Source organism: Danio rerio, chromosome 23 (genome assembly GCF_049306965.1).
Source record: "Danio rerio strain Tuebingen ecotype United States chromosome 23, GRCz12tu, whole genome shotgun sequence".
In the NCBI taxonomy this organism is placed as follows: Eukaryota; Metazoa; Chordata; class Actinopteri; order Cypriniformes; family Danionidae; genus Danio; species Danio rerio.
This window is the reverse complement of record NC_133198.1, coordinates 46,204,522-46,226,196: the sequence shown is the minus strand read 5'-3', so window position 1 is coordinate 46,226,196 and position 21,675 is coordinate 46,204,522. Positions and strand designations below refer to the sequence as shown.

Genomic DNA, 21,675 nt, shown 5'->3' with positions numbered 1-21,675 from the left:
AAAGAGATAACTGTTATATTGCACAGGTTATGTAGAAGAGCTGCTGGACCTCATCTTCAACCAAGTGTTTGTGGACCCATCACCCTATGTTGATGAAGTGTTGGGAATTCACATACCACCTGCTCTATCATCAGCCTACGATCGACCTGAGATGGAGGAGGCTATCTCCAGCAGGGTGACCCGCTTCAATCAATAGCGATCCTAAAACCCACATAGCTGCCCTGCTCTTCAGGAAACTGTCTTCGAATCTTCAGCACCACACAGGCAGGAATCACTACACGGACTCTCCGCCCGAGGAAACCCCAACACCAGCTCACAAAGCTCCGATAAGCCAAAAAGCGGCACTGTCTAACAGAGACATAATAATGAAACATTGTTTTAGAAATTGCACTACAATTTGAACTTGGGAGTTATCACATATACATTTTTATTTTTTATAAAATAACTAGCTTTAACAAAATTTCAGAAGTCATATTTTGTTTATTCAACTGCCAATGTATATTTGATATGTTTGTATGTGTTTGTAGATATACTGTACTTTCTAATGTTCATGGACAATTGTATTTCATTCAACAAAGGGACAACTTGGAGTTTATATTTTATATTTGCACAAGGATACATTTTATATTTGCCATCACATTTTAATTTATACTTCAATATAAAGTTTTTATATGACTCAGGAATTGAAGCATCTTTTCTGAAGGGTTGATGTTTCTATGCCATACTGATTTTTATATATTTTAAGAGTTTATATATTAATGTTTAGTGAATTTAAAATTATTTTTCAATAAAAAGTACATGCATTACTCAGCCTTTTATGAAGTCATTCAAATTGTCATCTCAGAAATAGCAGCAATAAAAAACGGTACGTATTTCATTTTTATTGACATTGAGGTAAAGTTGGTTTTATATTCAGATATTCGGACATTTTCCTTAATAGTATCATTTCAGTAAAGTATTCTTTGCAAATTCAAAATAGGGAAATCGTATTAGCAGCAAATGACAAAGTACAACATTGTTTACAGTCAAGTAAATAGTTTTAATGTTGTTTACAAGTCATACTTGCATGCTAAATACGATCGAATGTTTAAACTATCATGATAAACAATACAGGGACTTCTGAATGTGCGGATATAAAACCAACTTTATCGCTATTTTATTGACTACACGGCGTTAATGTGCTTAAAAAGAAAGCGAGCATGCAGATCATGAACAAGGTAACCTGCTATTATTTCTATTTATTTAAACTCACTTTTGCACTCCACGAAGTCGCAGGGGACCATAGTCTGCTTTGTATATATTCGATGCATTTTGCAAGGAATAAATATTGAAGCAAACGGGATCCATTCCTGGATGCTCCGTCATGCACGAGGGTTGCATTTCCAGTTGATCCATTCGTCTTCTAACCTTATTACACGACACAGTTATGCTGTTTATTATCTCATTCGATGTCTTTAGAGCAGCAACGTTAACATAAACTGGAAATTTACCTGCGGTATCTCCCTGCAGCATACATTTTCAGCCTCAGTTGGCATTTTTTCACAATTGCCACACAAGCACCTGCCAATATTTGTCAACGTCAATATTCATGAATTACGAATAAATCATACCAATGCAAAATTTATCTCTGTGGATATCTTTATGTCTTGTCTGTGTTTGACGTAACGCATGACGTTCGCGAACTTTATCAAACAAATTACGGATGGCGCATGCATAGTTACATAGCGGCTGTAAAAGTATTCAAAAACATAAAATATTTTGTATGTACCACTCTGACACATTCTGGCACATTCGGATTATAGATTCCTCAACAGTCGACTCTGCTTGATCTGTGTCCGAGTCTGGGTCATATATGTAGGGTTGAATTGTGTTCCTCTCACTCATGATGACTCCTACTGTCTGCCTCTGTGACGCGGTGCACAAAGCAGACGCGCTCTTGGCTCCGCCCCCTTGTTACGTTGGGCGGGCAGTCGAAACTCATTATCATGTTAAACAACACACCCCAAAACAGCAACCCGTGTACACGCCTCTAAATTTACACTTTTTAACACAGCATAATAACCATATCTGAATTGCGTTTTGATCTGAACCTATATTGGCACACTCAGAAGAACCATAATATTAGTATTAAATCTCAAAAAAGGGCTAAAATATGTGCCCTTTAAGCTATATATTTTCTCGACTGTCTACAGAACAAACCACTGTTATACAATGACTTGCCTAATTACCCTATCCTGCCTAGTTAACCTAATTAACGTAGTTTAGCCTTTAAATGTCACTTTAAGCTGTATAGAAGTGTCTTGAAGAATATTTAGTCTAATATTATTTACTGTCATCATGACAAAGATAAAATAAATCAGTTATTAGAAATGAGTTATTAAAACTATTATGTTTAGAAAAATGCTTAAACAATCTTCCCTCCATTAAAAAGAAATTGGGGGAAAAAAATAAACAAGCGGTCTAATAATTCAGGGGGGCTAATAATTCTGACTTATACACACACACACACATACACACGGACATAATAATTATAAATTAACAAATTACACCCAAGTAGGCCATTACTGTTAAGTGTAAGATATCAGACAATTTCTTTTCCTAATACACTCTTGGACGAGTTTGTATCATTCAAGAACAAGAAAAAAAACAAGGAAGAATAAAAAAAAAAACAGGGTTAAATATGCAAGATTCATATTTCTGTTTTATTTATTAATTTTTTCAGTTTAATTGTTGAAGTTAAACAGATTTTCTTCGAATTGTGCTATTTTGTATCTATTCAGCATATTTTATTGCATTTAGTTTCAATTAATAATTAGTAAATAAAGGGACTAAGCCGAAAAGAAAATGAATGAATTTAATTAATAATAATACTGTTACTATTTACTTTTAATACTAATTACTATTAAGGCATTGTTTTTCAATTGTTTCAGTCAAGATCATCGTTTAGCTTAGCAACATAATTTAAACAGCATTTTAAATAGATACACTGGAATAAATCTGAATTATAATCTGCTATAACATCACATATTTTAACAATTTTTGTGTGTGTGTGTACTTATTAAACGAGAGCAGGGATTGTTGTTGGTATAAGTGGATCTTGTACAACTGTGGTTAATTGTTTTTCTGCAGACAGATGTCTCACAGAAATCCTCTCGAGTCGCCTGTTATTGTTCTGCACTCAAGGGCACAATTATGATAGACACAACTGTGTTTGTAGTAAATCACTTACTGTGTCATTCTCTAAAGCTTAACATGGCAGTCTCTTACAGTATGAACAGCTTGATCACTGCTGTTTGCAGATACTTTTCTTAATGAATTTTAATGCTGTTAAATATGTACGCTTATTTTCACCACATAATAATGAAATACACTAACTTACTTTGAAATAAGTCAGAATTGTAAAAAAAATATATATATACACTTGTGTATATGCATGTTTGTTAAAAAACAATAGAAAAGAAGCGCATTGAAAAGGAATAACCTAAACGAGGTTGATGGACGTGTCCTAAATGATTAATAGCTCCACCCTAAATGTCTGATAGGCCCGCCTTAAATAACTGATTGCTCTTCTTTAAATTACTTATAGCTCCACCCTAAATGACTTATAGCTCCACCCTAAATGAGTGATAGGCCCGCCTTAAATTACTAATTGCTCTGCCCTGAATGACTTATAGCTCCACCTTAAATGACTTATAGCTCCACCTTAAATGACTTATAGCTCCACCTTAAATTCCTTATAGCTCCACCTTAAATGACTGATAGCTCCACCTTAAATGACTGATAGGCCCACCTTAAATGACTGATAGCTCCACCTTAAATGACTGATAGCTCCACCTTAAATGACCGATAGGCCCACCTTAAATGACTGATAGGCCCACCTTAAATGACTGATAGCTCCACCTTAAATGACTGATAGGCCCACCTTAAATGACTGATAGGCCCACCTTAAATGACTGATAGTTTAGCTATTAATGACATATAGCTCTGCCCTAAATGACTTATAGCTCCACACTAAAAAACTGACAAACCTGCCTTAAATGACTGATAGTTCCACCATAAATGACATATAGCTATACCCTAAATGAATTATAGCTTTATCCTAAATGACTGATAGCCCTGAACTAAATGACTGATAACCCCACCCTAAATGACTGATAGCCCTGAACTAAATGACTGATAACCCCACCCTAAATGACTGAAAGCCCTGCCCTAAATGACTGATAGCCCTGCCCTAAATGACTGATAGCCCTGAACTAAATGACTGATAACCCCACCCTAAATGACTGAAAGCCCTGCCCTAAATGACTGATAACCCCACCCTAAATGACTGATAGCCCTGCCCTAAATGACTGATAACCCCACCCTAAATGACGGATAGCCCTGCCCTAAATGACTGATAGCCCTGCCCTAAATGACTGATAACCCCACCCTAAATGACGGATAGCCCTGCCCTAAATGACTGATAGCCCTGCCCTAAATGACTGATAACCCCACCCTAAATGACGGATAGCCCTGCCCTAAATGACTGATAGCCCTGCCCTAAATGACTGATAGCCCTGCCCTAAATGACTGATAGCCCTGCCCTAAATGACGGATAGCCCTGCCCTAAATGACGGATAGCCCTGCCCTAAATGACGGATAGCCCTGCCCTAAATGACGGATAGCCCTGCCCTAAATGACTGATAGCCCTGCCCTAAATGACTGATAGTTTCATCCTAAATGACATGTAGTCCCATCGCAAATGACTGAGAGTACTGACCTAAATGACTGATAGCCCTGTCCCAAATAACTGAGAGTACTGACCTAAATGACTGATAGCCCTGTCCCAAATGACTGATAGTACTGACCTAAATGACTGATAGCCCTGTCCCAAATGACTGATTTTACTGACCTAAATGACTGATAGCCCCGTCCCAAATGACTGATTGTACTGACCTAAATGACTAATAGCCCCGTCCCAAATGACTAATAGTACTGTCCCAAATGACTGATATTACTGATCTAAATGACTGATATCCCCGTCCCAAGTCACTGATAGTATTGACCTAAATGACTGATAGCCCCGTCCTAAAGGACATATAGCTCCCTACTAAACAAGTTAAAACTACACCCTAAATGACTAATAGCTCCACCCTAAATGACTGATAGATCCACGCTAAAAAATTTATAGCCCCGCCCTAAATGATATATTGGCCTAAATTAGTTATAGCTCCAACCTAAATGACTTGTAGCCAAGCTCTAAATTACTGAAAGCTCCACCCCAAATGACATATCGTTCACTTCGCCCTTAATGACTTATAGCTCCACCCTAAATTACTGATAGCTCCACCCTAAAAGACAGTAAGCCCCGCCCTAAAGGCATTACATTTGACCAGAAGTGAAGAAGTCTTTTGATGAGGAGAGAAGTTTATGCTATGTAATTTAAAGTTTATAAAAGTTTACAAAATAATGAAGTGCACACACACATCATTTATAACATGCACTATTATATTCATTGTTCTATATACATATAAAAATACGAGTATATTTTGATTTTACTGTTACTTTAATAATGGATTGCGATGATTGACGATGTCTCTCCAGGGCGCTGTCCTTCATCCAGGTGATCAACGTGGGTCAGCGTTTCCTGGTGAACCGCGTTCAGGATTATATTCAGAGTAAGATCGTCTACTACCTCATGAACATCCACGTTCAGAAACACTCCATCTACCTCTGCCGGCACGGAGAGAGTCAGCACAACGTCCAGGGCTGCATCGGTGGAGACTCGGAGCTCTCCAGCAGAGGAAAAGAGGTACTTCACCCGCTCTCACTTCAGTTCATGCATAAATAAGTGGAATATGGCTCTCTTAGGGTGTTTTCACTTTTGGTCCCCATCTGGGTTCATTTAACATCAGAGTACGGTACGTTTAGCTAGTGTGAATGTGTCTTTTAAACTCAGTGCGCACCATACCTGTCAACACTCCCGTTTTTCCCAGGAGTCTCCTGTATTTCAGACCCGTCTCCCACCCATCTCTTGTATTGTTCTGTCACCCGGAAAACTCCTGGAATTCTAACACCCCCCCCCCACACACACACCCACCCTTCAGTTTTTTGGTACAGTCCGATTAGCTTTTTAGTTCAGTCCCCATGCGCAACGAAACCAAACGCGAAACCATCCTCATACCCATTCCTTGCTCACAACACAATAAACACTAATACTTAACATCAAGTACACAAACAAAAAAACTTGGAAAAAAAAATCTATAATAACAATAACTAATAATAATAAATAATAATCCATCGATTAACTACATTTTATATGTAACCGAATTGCATCAGGGTGCTTTCACTCCAGGACTTTTGATCCCCATCTGGGTTCATTTAACATCAGATTACGGTACGTTTAGGTGTGAACGTGTCTTTTGAGCTCGGGTGCGCACCATACCTGCCAACACTCCTGTTTGTCCCGGGAGTCTCCTGTATTTCAGACCCGTCTCCCGCCCATCTCTTGTATTCTGTCTCCCGGAAAACTCCTGGAATTTGACTAGCTTTTTAGTTCAGTCCCCATGCGCCACGAAACCCAATGCGCAACCATCCTTATACCCGTTCCGGGAGGTCTCCCCGCCAACCCCTGCAGCTGCCCAAAACTGTGATGGCTCTCCCCATCCCAGCCCTGCTCTGCTGGTTTGAACTCTTCCCATTATCTCTTTGTGCTGAAGCCTGTCAATGGCTTGGTTGACCTCCTGCTGGGCCCTCCACTTGCGCCCAGTGCGAATGATCACCCCTGCGCTCCTGACTGCTTTGTCTCTTGACTCCTGTAGTTCCAACACAAGACGAGCCTTTTCCTGCTTGTATCCATGACTGATGGACTTCAGAGGAAGCTGAAGTACATGATTGCCATATAGGCCCGTATCCGATAAACAACGTGGGAGGCCCAGCCACTTCCTAATATAGGTGTTGGAGATTGTGTACATTTTTTTAACATGGGACAATGATATTTCTGATACTTTGACGGACCACATTACCTGCTGGAAAAGTGTAAACTCAGGGGTTCTCAACTGGTTTGGCCATGGGACCCTCATTTTTACATGGTCATCAAGCCGCGACCCAAATTTTTAGGAACTATAATACAATTTTTGGAATTATAATTAATTTGTATTTATTTGTTAACATAAACAAGTAGTGACATACATCATAAGAAATTCACCAAGACTTACAAAAAAGCAACATTTTATTGCTGTCTTTTAACAAAATGGATCAAATTATAGTAATATTACAAAGTAAACATGACAAATACAGTTAATAATTAACTGTTAATAAAACATGTTGTCTGGTTTCTAAATGTTGTTTTAATTTAGAAGGTTTCATGCTCTCTTATGAGAGTACATCACTACATATGACACTGAGGCTTTAAGTCTTTTTTTGACGTAAATTTATATATTCATACTTTATATATTCGGGTCGTACTTGCGATTCGGCAAATTTGTTGCAACAATTAAATAAAATTTCACGTCAAACGGTAGAGTTGTCGCGCACGCATTACAAAATAAAAGTCCGGTATAAGCAAAATAAGTACAAATTTTTACTTTTGTTGTTTTTTTTTGACCACACACTGAAAATCTTCCCGTGACCCACTTTTGGGTCGCGACCCACCAGTTGAGAAACACTGGTGTAAATTGATAGCACCATACTTTCAATTTCCCTGGAAGCTGACTGCTGTCAATTTTCTCCAGCCCTTCTCTTAACTGCTTCTGCACCGCACTGTTATACAATGACTTGGCTAATTACCCTAACTTTACCTTAATTAGCCTAGTTAAGCCTTTAAATGTCACATTAAGCAATATCTAGTCAAATATTATGTGCTGTCATCATGGCAAAGATAAAAGAAATCAGTGATTAGAAATGAGTTAGTAAAACTATTATAAATGTGTTTTAAATCTTCTCCATTAAATAAATATTGGGGGAAAATATATACAGGGGGGCTAATAATTCTGACTTCAGCTGCAAGTGTGTTTGATTTGCAGTTGTTTTTGCATTATGTATTTGTGTTAAGCATTTCATCACCCCCACACAGACAAAAGCACTTTCATTGTGCCCTGTGTTGATTTCCAGCCTGCTCTGCTTCACCACAGCCAGGTGAGGATTGTTTTTAAATGGCCATGAAACCCCCTCATTTCAGCAGGGTGTTTTCACACCTCTACTTTGGAAAAAGTCAGAAAAGTGGGCGTGTCCAGCTCTGTTTAGGGGGGAGTGTCGGAGAAAGAAAAGAGGCATGGTGTGGGAGTGTCTATTGGGGTGCGCTGAATTTCAGAGTCAAAACACACACACACACACACAGAGGAGAAAGTGACTGTGTTTACATGCACATCTGTAGTCGAATTATTTCCCAAATCATTAAATGGTGGACTTTAACTGCAGTTTGGCTCTTTCATTCAGGGAATTCATTCATGTCCCTCCCGACAAACGAGATATTTGATTGGAGGAACTGCTCTAAGCGTGTATTTTCATGCAATGTTTGATACCGCACGGCGAATGAGAGAAAAAAACTCAGCATTTCCCGCAAAATTAGATGCTCTCGGCAGGTAGCGTCAGAAAGCCGCGTGTGTTATTCCGGTCACAAAATCCAACACGAGGTTATAGTTTGGTTGTAGTGCTAACTTGTTCACACTCGGTGCAATAGTTTTTTCGATACGAATAAAATACGAACTGAATAAACAAAGAGCACTGGTCGCTCACTTACCAAATCTGTAGAGACAGGACAATCACCAGCAACTAGAGCCACGTCTTTATTAAGAGGAAACTACAAGAGAATCCGGATCTCAGCGTTTGCAGATGAGAACAGCTCTCAGGTAAACAATAATCCTCCTTAGACACGTAAGTTATTGTTGTCGAGCGTCGCGTACACTGTTAATCCACACGTGAGTCCAGCTGAGCTCTCACAGAGAGAAAATAAAAACAAAACTTAACGGCAGCAAACTATAAAAGCAACACTTCACGCTTGTTTTGCCAACACAACGTGGCGTCTCTGTCGTCTAAACACTGTGACAGTAATGAATATTAATGAAGTTGCAGAATAGAGCGCGCTGATTGGTTTGAATCAAGCCTTACTCAGGCTTTAATGCATCACACTGTAAGACGTAATAAGACACACTCTGGCACAGACGTCCAGTCTGCACGCTGGAATACAGGCTATTATCTCATGACCGTGACGCAGCTTCAAAAATTCGTTTCAAACCGGAAGTACGAATTTGCTTGAAATAACGCAAAAACAACCAATTTACACTTTTTAGTGAAATATAGGTGTCCTAATAGTGTTTTTAGCAGTGTGGGACACATATACGACTGTCAACAGCTCAACACATGTGTTTTGGTGTTTCGTGACCCTTTAAGCTTGTTAACTCGTCTCCTGTTCTCTCAGTTCTCTAAAGCCCTGCGTGGGTTTCTGGAAACCCAAAAGATCCCAGACCTGAAGGTCTGGACAAGTCAGCTGAGACGCACGATTCAGACGGCGGAAGAGCTGGGCGTCCCGTACGAACAGTGGAAAATCCTCAACGAGATCGACGCTGTGAGTTCAGGCCAGTTCTTCATTGATTCAACATGATCAAACAGCGCTGTTATAGAAACACTCCACCTTTTTGGGAAATAGTGTAATTTTTTTTGGACTTGTTTATTTAAAGATATAACAGAGGCAAGTTTTACAAAGAATGTGCCATGGTGGGTTATGGTCCAAATGCTCTACAAAAGCAGGGCTCAACAATAAGGACTGCCTGATGGCCCGGGGCCAGCATGAGAGATGTTCGGGACAGTAGAGAGAATCGTTACTGGCCCGATCAGGCCAGTGCTGCCTTGTCATCAAATTTTAATTTGCCTGCTACTATGTCAATTGTGTGAAAATACAGTCTCAGAACAGAGAAACAATTTGTGCTTTTAAGTCTCAGAATGCTATGTTTTCTGTAAAGTCGTAAACCATGGTTGTTGTGAGCACGTTTTTTTTTTTTTCCACAACCTAGTAAAAACCAGAACAGTGAAGAGACGACAACATCAAATGATGAGGCTAAAAGAAAACGTCTGTTTCCAACGTTGTGGAAAAAGATATTTACATGGGTACAACACAACGAAAAAAATGAAGTGATGTTTTTCATAGTTTTCCATCACTTTTAAGTCAGCCACTTTTTGTTTAGCAATAAAATACCTGCACATTTTCCATACTGCTGTATTTTACTGCTAAATATTTTAACATTTTAAAAATATTTAAATTCTAGATTCAAAGACATTATTTTTGACACATTATTTAAAATATGTGGCTAAAAAATAGCTATTTTTTATTCATTTATTTATTTATTTTGGTGGGGCCAGTGAAAATTTTGGCACGGCCAGTAAAAATCTGAACTGCTGGTCCAGTCGGGCCAGTAGAAAATGTCCTTAGCGTTGAACCCTGAAAAGCAAATCATAAACAGTAATAGCTAATAGGGTAACTAATAGTTGGCTCAGTGGTTAGCACTGTTGATTCACAGGATAAAGGTTGCTAGTTCGACCCGGCTTGACCAGTTGGCATTTCAGTGTGGAGTTTGCATGTTCTCCACGTGTTGGCATGGGTTTCCTCCGGGTGCTCAGGTTTCCCCCACAGTGAATTGGGTAAGCTAAATTGGCCATAGTGTACAGTGTGTGTAAATGAGTGTGTATGCGTGTTTCCCGGTACTGGGTTGTGGCTGAAAGGGCATCCGCTGCATAAAACATACACTGGAATAGTTGGCGGTTCATTCCGCTGTGGCGACCTCTGAAATGGAGACTAAGCTGAAGGAAAATGAATGAATATTCCTGTAACACACAGTTCCTCAATCTGAGTCAGATGTTTAATGAAGGTGTATCATGTTTTACTGGTTTACCACAACAAGAATAATTGCGCTGTGAAATCCTTATTGGGTAAACTGTGAACAGTAAAAGTCTTCTTCCAGGACTGTAGGAAATAGGGCAGACATATTAATGATGTTTTTCTTTCACAATTACAAACTGAAGTTATTGCAAAACATCTGAATTGGGGATGAAGAAAGATTTGTGCTTTGAACAAGGATTAATATTAGGGGTGTGAACCTATACTGGTCTCACGGTTTGGTTACCATTAGCATTGACGATGCTTTCCATACATAATTAACTTTTTTCTTCACAACACAAATTTTTTTTTATTCAAATCCATAAATATATTTATATATTATTTGTAATACAATTTTGTCCTTTAATACAAGCAATAAGAAATATGAACTGTACCTTTAATTTGACCTGCTCAAAGAAAACACTTTTTCTGAATGATTTAGACCAGTGGTCCTCAAACTTTTTTCATCAAGTACCACCTCAGAACAAAATTGTCTCTCCAAGTACCACCTAAATGAGCAGTATTGAAATACAGTAGCATAGTAAGCCCAGTAAAGCAGTTCTGCACAGTTCAAAAAAGGTGGTAGATTAATTCCTATTATTGAGAATATTTATTATTGTCAGCCACTTTAAACATAAATAGTCTAAACGTTAACACTGTACTGTCCTTATAAAAAAAAGAAAACTAAAAACGTCAACATTTAAATTAAACTGTGCTTAAGGTTAAAAGAAAAGTACTGTACTTAAATGTAAAGTATTAACATATACCGTAGTAGCCAAATCATCAACACCTGAAAATGTTGCCTGGTCCTCAGAAATATAGGCTATATGTCATATAATGAATATTATTATATATATATATATATTCATATATAAATAATTTTTGATCAATTTTGAAATATATGTAGCATGTACATATTACATATTTGATTCCTCCGCGTACCATTAGAAGGAAGCCCGCGTACCACTAGTGGTACACGTACCACAGTTTGAGAACCACTGGCTTAGACGCAACTCCAACACATCAACAGAAGACAACATGAGCATTTATAGCAAATAAACTATCGTAAATATTATCCTACTTGCATTTTGAGCACTGCCAAGCGAGTTGTTACACCCATATGATTGGTCATTAGCCCCTTTCACACAGTGATACCTAAATATAAATATATATAAATATAAAAAATAAATATATGGAAAATTTCCGGAATGACTTTACCGGTAAATTTAAAAAAGTGTTGTTCACACAGGCGAGGACGTTACGGAATTTTTCCAGAAAAGACCGTTCACACATCCATTCCAAAATACCGGTAATTCTGACATCATTAACCAGAAATGAGCTCTAAACGGCTGCGCTTGTGTTTGTAAACATTTGACTACATCACAAACTCTGTGGATGATCAGTATTGTGAATAACTTCGATGAAAACATATGGAGGAACACTTTCGCATGTCGAGATGTACATGATGTGTGTGTGTGTGTGTGTGTGTGCTGGCGCTCACAGGCTGTTTCACGGGCACACGCAAAGCTTGAAGGTAAACAAACAACGGCTTATCATAAGCATCTTATCGATAATTAATTACACGGTTGGCATTAAGATGAACATATAAACGTGATCTGACTAATTTCTAGCAGCTAAATGTGTCTGGGAAAATATTCAAAGGCTTTTATTCTTAAAACCGCGTGGACGTGAATGCGTCTGACTGTTCTGATTGGCTAAAGCAGACGTCTCCTGTCAGCACGTTCTAGACGTGCACGTGCTCTTTCCGGCAATCTTCCTTCTGCATTCACACAGCGCAGCATTCCGGCAAATTACCGGTAATGTTACAACTTCTCTTTCCGGAAAATAGCCAGAACGAATTTACCTGTATTTTCAAAAAGAGCCTGTTCACACATACACACCTTTCCGGAAAATTGCCCGGAATTTTCCGGAAAGGTGTGTATGTGTGAAAGGGGCTATTATCTTCACCTGCTCAACAGAAAGGGCTATGAGTAACATGGGAAGAACAGCCACGATTACAGTCCATATGGGCATAATACATGGTTATCACAGGTAATCCGTAATAGACACAGTGGAGAAAACTCGCACCTCAGGCATGCTCATGTCTAGATCCACAAGTATCACTTTAACAGCCGAGAGGAAAAGTTACCTCACAAACACGCCAGCGGGTCAAATGTCCAAAGTGAGAGAGCGAGAGAGAGGCAGAGATGGATTTTTACAGCATTTCTCACAGTGCTGTGCCTTTAGTGTCAATGAAAGACTTTCCAGCAAACTTACAAGCAGTTGAATTGTGCATTATTATCTACCTTTTAAGTAGTAGGAGCGTTTTATTTACTCGTCCTCGCCTTCTTCACTATAGTATTCTACTGCGACATCGGGCATTGGAGATAAACGACATCAGTACAGAATAACTGGATATGAATATTACTGAACACTATTAACTAGAAGATTAGTAATACCTGCCTATTGTAAGATATTAATTAATTTGTTAATTTTCCCTTGGCTCAGTTTTAGAGGTTGCCACAGCGGCCAGCTATTCCAGCATATGTTTTATGAAGCGGATGCACTTCCAGCCGCAACACAGTACTGGGAAACACCCATACACACTCGTTTAAATTTAGTTAAATTTTTTTATTTAATTCACCTGTGCTGCATGTGTTTGGACTTGTGAGGGAAACCGGAGCACCCAGAGGAAACCCACACTGGGAGAACATGCAAACTGCACACAGAAATACCAACTGACCCAGCCGGGATTCAAACCAGTGACCTTCTTGTTGTGAGGCGATCGTGCTAACCATTGAGCCACAGCGCTGCCCCACTATTAAAATATGATCTGTTTAGTAGTACATATTAACCCAATACTTAAAAGCCGAATAGTATCATAATAATGATTTGTTAATGGTTTATTGTGCTAAAAACCATAGTTAACGGTTTACTAATAGTACAATAAATATATAGAAAAAATGTAGAGTCCAAACACACATGCTATAGGGGAATTGGGTAATCTAAATTGGCTGTAGTGTAGGAGTGTGCGTGTGAATGTTTGAGTGTATGGGTGTTTCACAGTTCTGAGTTGCGGCTAAAAGGGCATCCGCTTCATAATACATATGCTGGAATAGTTGGCGGTTCAATCCGCTGTGGTGATCTCTGAAATAAAGCTTAAGCTGAAGGAAAATGTATGAATGAATTTAAAGTATTAATAAAAACTAGCAGCTGTGATGCTAAAATAAGGCACCGTTGTGATTTTGTTCATTTTAATGTGTGTTTATGTTCTGTTTCAGGGCATCTGTGAAGAAATGACGTATGAGAAGATTAAAGAAGCATACCCGGATGAATATTCTCTCAGAGACCAGGACAAATATCATTACAGATACCCAGGAGGAGAGGTGCGTGCACTGGACACAATCATCCTTTCACGATTATCAGAGTACTTTTTACTTGCCATTTAGTGTGTATATATATATATATATAGTTGAAGTCAGAATTATTAGCCCCCTTTGAATTTTTTCTTCTATTTTAAATATTTCCCAAATGATGTTGAACAGAGCAAAGAAATTTTCAAAGTATGTCTGACAATATTTTTTCTTCTGGAGAAAGCCTTATTTGTTTTATTTCGGCTTGAATAAACGTAGTTATAAATTTTTTTAAACACCATTTAAAGGACAATATTATTAGCCCTTTTAAGCAATTTTTTTTTTCTGACTACCTGCAGTTATACAATAACTTGCCTAATTACTCTAACATGCCTAGTTAACCTAATTAACCTGGTTAAGCCTTTAAATGTCACTTTAAGCTGTATAGAAGTGTCTTGAAAAATATCTATTAAAATATTCTGTACTGTTATCAGTTATTAGATATAAGTTGTTAAAACTATTATGTTTAGAAATGTGCTGAAAAAAAATCTTCTCTTCATTAAACAGAAATTGGGGGAAAAATTAAACAGGGTTGAATAATTCAGGGGGGCTAATAATTCTGACTTCAACTGTATATATATATATATATATATATATATATATATATATATATATATATATATATATATATATATATACATATACATATATATATACATATACATATATATTTATTTTAATATAATTTTTTTTATGTATTTTTTTTTACATTGACACAAACATTCTGATACAACCTTTTAAATGTGTATATGTTACTATATACAACAGTTTTTTAACATCATATACTGTATACAAAGTAAAGGGAAGAAAAAAAATTCTGGCAAAATGGGGGGGAAACTAAATAAAAGAACTATAAATATTTTGACATTTATTAATATTTATTTTTAAAAAATGTTCTAACTGGATGCACTTTTTTATATTTTATCATTATATTCATATTTTGGAGTACAATGGGGCTTTTGCTGTTTTTAATTTGACATTCTGCGCCCTGATTAGCGCACTGTGTTCTGAGTCCTGATTGGCTGTAGACTCTTGTCAGTCAATATCCTCCATGCCGTGTCTCCTTTAGAGCACAGAATGCGCTCTGCTTGCCATAAATCTTCAATTGCTAGCAGTGTGACTCTTAAAGTGCTGTACTGCGTATTTGCAAGTTTTCTCCCTAGCAAACCCCATAATATCAACAAAATGTTCTGCACCCTCAATGGCACCCATGGTAGCACCCAAAAGTCAGAGAAAGATGCTAACCAACGCACAAAAGGTTGGATTTCTGGACATAATGAAGGAAATTAGAAGTTACACGAGTGTTGAAACAAGAGAGAACAGTGTGAAAATGTTAATGCCTATCTGAGAAAAGTGTATTAAGTGTGTAGTGAGGGGTTTTACAGACTTATGACATCTATAATAGTTGTAAAAAATTGGAAGTGGACTACTTTGAGGATATCATCTATTGTGGGTTATTTTTACAAGGTGTCCGTGGGGTCTTAAAGTATTACAAATTGATAAATCAATTTAGAGGAATTAAAGCCCCTTAAAAGTCTTAAAGGCTGTTGTATCCGTACATAGATATGTACACTAGATGTCGCCTGGCCTATTGTTGTTTATTGGACTGAATGCGTCAATATCGCCGCCATCTTGCTACAGGGTAGCGCTCCTTTGAAATGAATGCGGGACCAATGTACAGTGGAGGACTGTGGCCATCCAAAGCCAGAGATATACACATATATCTATGATCGGGAGTTTTCCTGGATGTTAGTATGCAATTTTTTTTCTAATTACGAAAATTATAATTTTACATCACTTTTCTACATTGATGGATCAGTGACCGCACGGGCATTCCTGACAAAAAGCTTGTGTTTGTGTGTACAGAAATGTACTATTCACCCTCCCTGTTAAATTTAATATAATCCGTGTTCTGAAACACAGCTCCTCTCCTGCTTTTACTTCTCATACTGACGGAGGGAGCGACTCGTTTGTGAATGAATCCCTGAAACCACTCTTTCACTAACGTTAGCCGACAATAATACAAGTTTCTGTCAGCGCAGCATCTCGTTGTCATATTTCTTTTGCATTGTTCGCTGATTTTATTCAACAAAACTAGCATAAGCCGAGTGTTTAGTGCGAGTTGGAGCTTCTTTGTCTTATGGTGAATGCAGTAAGTGACTGTTATCCTCAATAACGTTACCTGATTAGCACAAAAGTTCAGAACATACAAAAACAGAAAAAAACTTAATCTTACCTATGAAATGTTCTGCCTTTGTGCTTTGTTTTCTTTTTTTGCTCGTTTCTACACCCGTAGACAGCGCTAAAGTCCCGCATCTTCACGTAATAACACTGTCTTGACTAGTGCGGTTGAATGACATTTGTCCTGGGAGCCCTGTACCAATGTGGCGACGCTATTGACGCATGCTTAGGGTCCCTATGCGATATCTAGTGTATATATCTATGGTATCCGTATGCTAAAGTTTGCCTGAATTTAATCTTTGAATATTGGGATGCTGTTTAGTTTATAAAATGAAACAAATCCTGCTGGATTTGACCTCACGCTGCTTTGTTTACTGTAGTAATCAGGGAAACACTGTTATTCCTGCTGTTGTAAAGGCGCCACCTGCTGGAGTAGTATTTTATTCAGTATATAAATACAGTTTTAGTTTCGCATTCGTTTCTTGCAATCAGTATTTAGTAAAAATGTCAGCAATGTTACTGGTTGAAACCTGAAGTGGTGATGAGGTCCTAAAATGTATGCAAAGAGTCTTAAAAAAGGTCTTGAATTTTACCCTTGAGTTATACCCTGTTTTAGAGCATAAGTCCCGTGATTACCGAGGGACCACTGTATTGTAGATTTTCTAATGAATTATTTTGCATCGGACATATTTATGACCTGTAATGCATTTTTTCTTAATATAGAGGTTACATGGTTTAGGAATCTCTCTGTCAAGAATAAAAACTCACTAAACAAATAGTTAAGTGATCCAGTAAGCTGACTGCGTTGTCACTAGCCAGTCTAGAGGCTGTGTACACCAGGCAGCTAAAGAGAATCACAAATTCAATTTTAAATGACACTGCTCATCTACACACAGAGTTTCAGCTCCTTCTTTCAGATCGCAGGTTTCTAGTATTGAGCTGTAGAACAAAACGATACAAAAATAGTTTCATACCAGCAGCCATTAGACATTTAAATAAGACATAGACTAAAGCAGAGATGTTTCGGTGACTTGCATATTTTAGTTCATTTATTATAATTATTTATTTAATCTTTATGTTAACGGTTTATGTCTTAATGTTCATTCGTTGTTGTTACTATGTGAGTTTCTTTGTGTGGCACTGTTATGAGATGAGGACTCTTGACTGCAAACCAAATGTACCTTTGGGTATAAATAAAGAAACCTACCTACCTACCTACATTTCTGAGATTTTATTTATGTACAGTGTCTATTATGTACAGTTGAAGTCAGAATTATTTGCTCCCCTTTATATTTATTACCCTAATTTCTGTTCAACAGAGATTTCAGCATTTCTAACAACTGATTTATTTTCTCTTTGTCATGATGACAGTAAATAATATTTGATTAGATATTAATTAAGACACTAGTATTCAGTTTAAAGTGACATTTAAAGGCTGAAATAGGGTAATTAAGGTAAAGTTAGGGTAATTAGGCAAGTCATTGTATAACAGTGGTTTGCTCTGGAGGCAATCTAAAACTAATATTGCTTAAGGGGGCTAATAATATTGACCTTTAAAGGAGTTTTTTTTTTAAAAAACTGCTTTTATTCTAGCTGAAATAAAACAAATAAGACTTTCTGGAGAAGAAATATTATAGAAAATACTGTGAAAAACTCCTGAATCTGTGAAACATCATTTGAGAAATATCTGAAAAAGAAAAACAAATTTACAGGAGGACGAATGATGTTGACTTCAGCTGCGTGTGTATTCTTGTGATGCCATGCTGAATTGTTAGCATCATTACTTACCTTAGAGCTGCAGCACTGATTTTCAGCCGTCAGTGAGTTTTGTCACTTTTGTCTTGCCGTAGTCGTATCAGGATCTGGTCCAGCGTCTGGAGCCGGTCATCATGGAGCTGGAGAGACAAGGAAACGTGCTGGTGATCTGCCATCAGGCTGTCATGCGCTGCCTGCTCGCATACTTCCTAGACAAGAGTGCCAGTACGACACACACACATTAACAGCTGTCTTTATGGGGACATACCAGAAATTTAATGTTTTTTATACTGTAAAAACTTAATATTCTGTCCCCCTACACCTAAAGCAGACCCTCACAAGACAACAAGCCGCATTTTTATGTTTTCCAAATATTTCATTCTCTGTGATTAATGGACTGTGCCCCTCATGGGGACATTTGGTCCCCACAATGACTGGAATACAAGTGCACACACACACACACAGACTGCAGCATCAGACAGACACACACATAAAACACACACTTACCAGCATCAGACAGCCAAAGACAAACACACAGCATCTCTCTCTGTCACACACACACACACGCACACACAAACACACACACACACACAAAACCACAGTTACACACCTGAACACTACTAATGAACACACAAATGCCAACGCACACACATACTTACACAGACACCAAATACACACACAGTAGCATCAGACACACACACACACACACACCCATAAAGTCCATCAGTGCTGTGAGGACTTCCAGATGATGATAATGAGACACATGAGTCTGTTGGTTTGGAGAAGTCAGCATCCACAGTGATGTTGTGTTTATGCGGTGTGTGTTTGTGCTGTCCTCTGATTTTCTCATATTGTTGTGTGTGTGTTGTGCAGATGATCTGCCGTATCTGAAGTGTCCTCTCCATGCGGTGCTCAAACTCACCCCTGTGGCTTATGGTATGTGCTTTTATTTTATTACCAGTAGATTTTTAGGATTTGAGAGAAAAAAAAAGCAAAAGGAATGCTTGTACTATTTTAAAAATAATTGTATAATATACATCATAAATAAATGAAACTAAACAAATAAGTAAATAAAACTAAAAAAAAAATAAAAATAAAAACTGATATCAAATAAATAAATAAAAAATAACCACAACTATAGGGGAGACAAAAAATCCCCCCCTCCACCCCCTGTGACATTTGAATTATTTTTCCCACATTCATTTACTCATCTTCCTTCAGCTTAGTTTCTCGACATAACAAAAAGGATGCCCCTCCAGCTGGGAAAACACCCATTTACACTCCTAAACTACGGTCAATTTAGCTTATTCGACTATAGCGCATGTGTTTGGACTGTGGGGGAAAGCGGAGCACGCGGAGAAAACTCAAGCCAACAGAAATGCCAGTTGGGACTCAAAACAGCGACCTTCTTGCTGTGCTTACCGTGCCATCCATTTTTCCGATATATATATATATATATATATATATATATATATATATATATATATATATATATATATATATATTTATATTAGCGCTGTCAAAACTAACACGTTAACGCGTGCGATTAATTTTAAATTTAATTTAAAAAATTTTTTTTAACGTTTAAGGTTTTTTTTTTACTTCCTGTTGTGGTGGACGTGTTTTCAACATGCAATAAATGTGGATAAGACCAAGGAAGCACTTTTTGAAGGCAAGTTCCAGTATAAAACAATTAGTTGCATCACAAGTTATCCAGAGTTTCATGCAATTTCGGGTGTTTCATTTTTAACTTTCGACATCTGTTGTAAGTTGATACCGCATGGCGAACAGAAAGAAAATCCTCCGCATTTCGTGACTCGGTGTTCCTTTAAGGTAAGTTTCCTTTTAAGGCTACACGGTAGAATTTTAATAAGAGTATTATCTTAATCATATTAAAATCGGAGTATTGGTGTCTTATGTAAATGTACTCAGAACGTCTGGTGAAGTCGCGAGCTGTCAAAAACAGGGCATTACTCTGCCTTTCAGCATGAGCCCTCCAAGTTTAGCGTGTTTCCTCATTAAACGCAACAAAAGCGTATGCTTCGCGTTGTGTCAGAATCCTTGTGAAATACAGTAATACTTTAGGACGCTTAGTTTAGGACGCTTAGCAAATTTGATGAACGTGATCATGCGTGTTGAATCTCATTTTCAACAAGAGATTTAAAACACACACACACACACACATACATACACACATTTTTAAGGGTGCTGTCACCTCAAAGCAAGAAGGCTGCTGGTTCGAGCCTCGGCTGGGTCAGTTGGCATTTCTGTGTATAGTTTGCATGGTCTCATGGTTTCCTCCGGGTGCTCCAGTTTCCCCCACAGTCCAAACACATGCGCTTTTGGTAAATTGAATAAACTAAATTGGTATTGTATGAGTGAGAATGTGGGAGTGTGTGGGTGTTTCCCAGTACTGGGTTGCAGCTAGAATAAATCATATGATGAATAAGTTGGCAGTTCATTCTACTGTGGCGACCCCCGATGAATAAAGGGACTAAGCCGAAAAGAGAATGAATGAATGATTGAATAAACACAAATTTCTAAACATTATAGTTTTAATGACTCATTTTTAATAACTTATTTCTTTTATCTTTGCCACGATGACAGCACATAAGATTTGACTAGTTATCTTGCAACATGCTAGTATTCAGCTTAAAGTGCAAATTTAGTTTTCAACATTGGTATTGTTTTTGTTTTCTTTTGCAGGCTGTAAAGTGGACATGTTTGACCTGAAAGTAGAAGCTGTAAACACACACCGGGACAGACCTCTTGTAAGAAAAACAATACAACTGACAAATACACCTTTAAAAGATTGAAAGGGAACCTATTATGCAAAAATCTGGGATTAAACACAGAATATACAGCGGGGGGGAAAGTAGTAATCATACTGTCATGTTTTTACCTAGGAATAATATTTCTAGAGGAGCTGTTAACATGGAATTGAACAAGATTTTGGTAAAAACCCAAACAATACAAACATGCAAATAAAACAAAAGAAACAAAATATGAAATGACAGAAGGAGAAAGTGCTGAACTACTGAAATGTGTTTAATACTTTATATAAAAGGCTTTTTTTTTTTTTGGTGCTGGCAGCATTTAAAGACACCTCTTATATGTAGAGTGAAGTCACTCAGGTTTGAGATTTTCATAGACTTCAACAGTGTCAAAATCTTGATGCTTCTGTGGGTCTCGTCTAAGAAATCTGAGCATTATTTGTCTTGCTTAAATATCCTGGTGTCATCTTCATCCTCCTGTTATGTAGATGTTGGGCTGAAGCAGCTGATATTCATTTACACTGAGGAAGGGCAGAGGGTTGCTCTACTGAGAGATTTCAGCTGCTGTCTGGGCTTTCACTGCCGAACTACACTTCCCTTTCTTCATGTATTCAAAACTTTTTCCCTGCATCATTTAATTTTTTTAATTACTTTTCATTTTTGTTAACTTCATTTGTAAAGTAATATTTTCTAAAAATAGATG

General features: G+C 37.7%; 1 protein-coding gene across 9 annotated transcripts in view; it reads left to right on the top strand.

Moving 5' to 3' along the window:
* The window catches only part of pfkfb2a (6-phosphofructo-2-kinase/fructose-2,6-biphosphatase 2a), a 52,614-nt gene that overhangs the window by 23,094 nt on the left and 7,845 nt on the right, over positions 1–21,675 (top strand). For 6 of the 9 annotated variants that reach the window (XM_021469767.3, XM_068216712.2, XM_005170570.6 and 3 more), the window contains 6 exon segments: positions 5,584–5,791; positions 9,398–9,544; positions 14,131–14,235; positions 18,294–18,423; positions 19,072–19,134; positions 20,905–20,969. In XM_021469767.3, coding sequence (XP_021325442.2) covers positions 5,584–5,791; positions 9,398–9,544; positions 14,131–14,235; positions 18,294–18,423; positions 19,072–19,134; positions 20,905–20,969 — 718 coding nt within the window. 9 annotated transcript variants of the gene reach the window in all.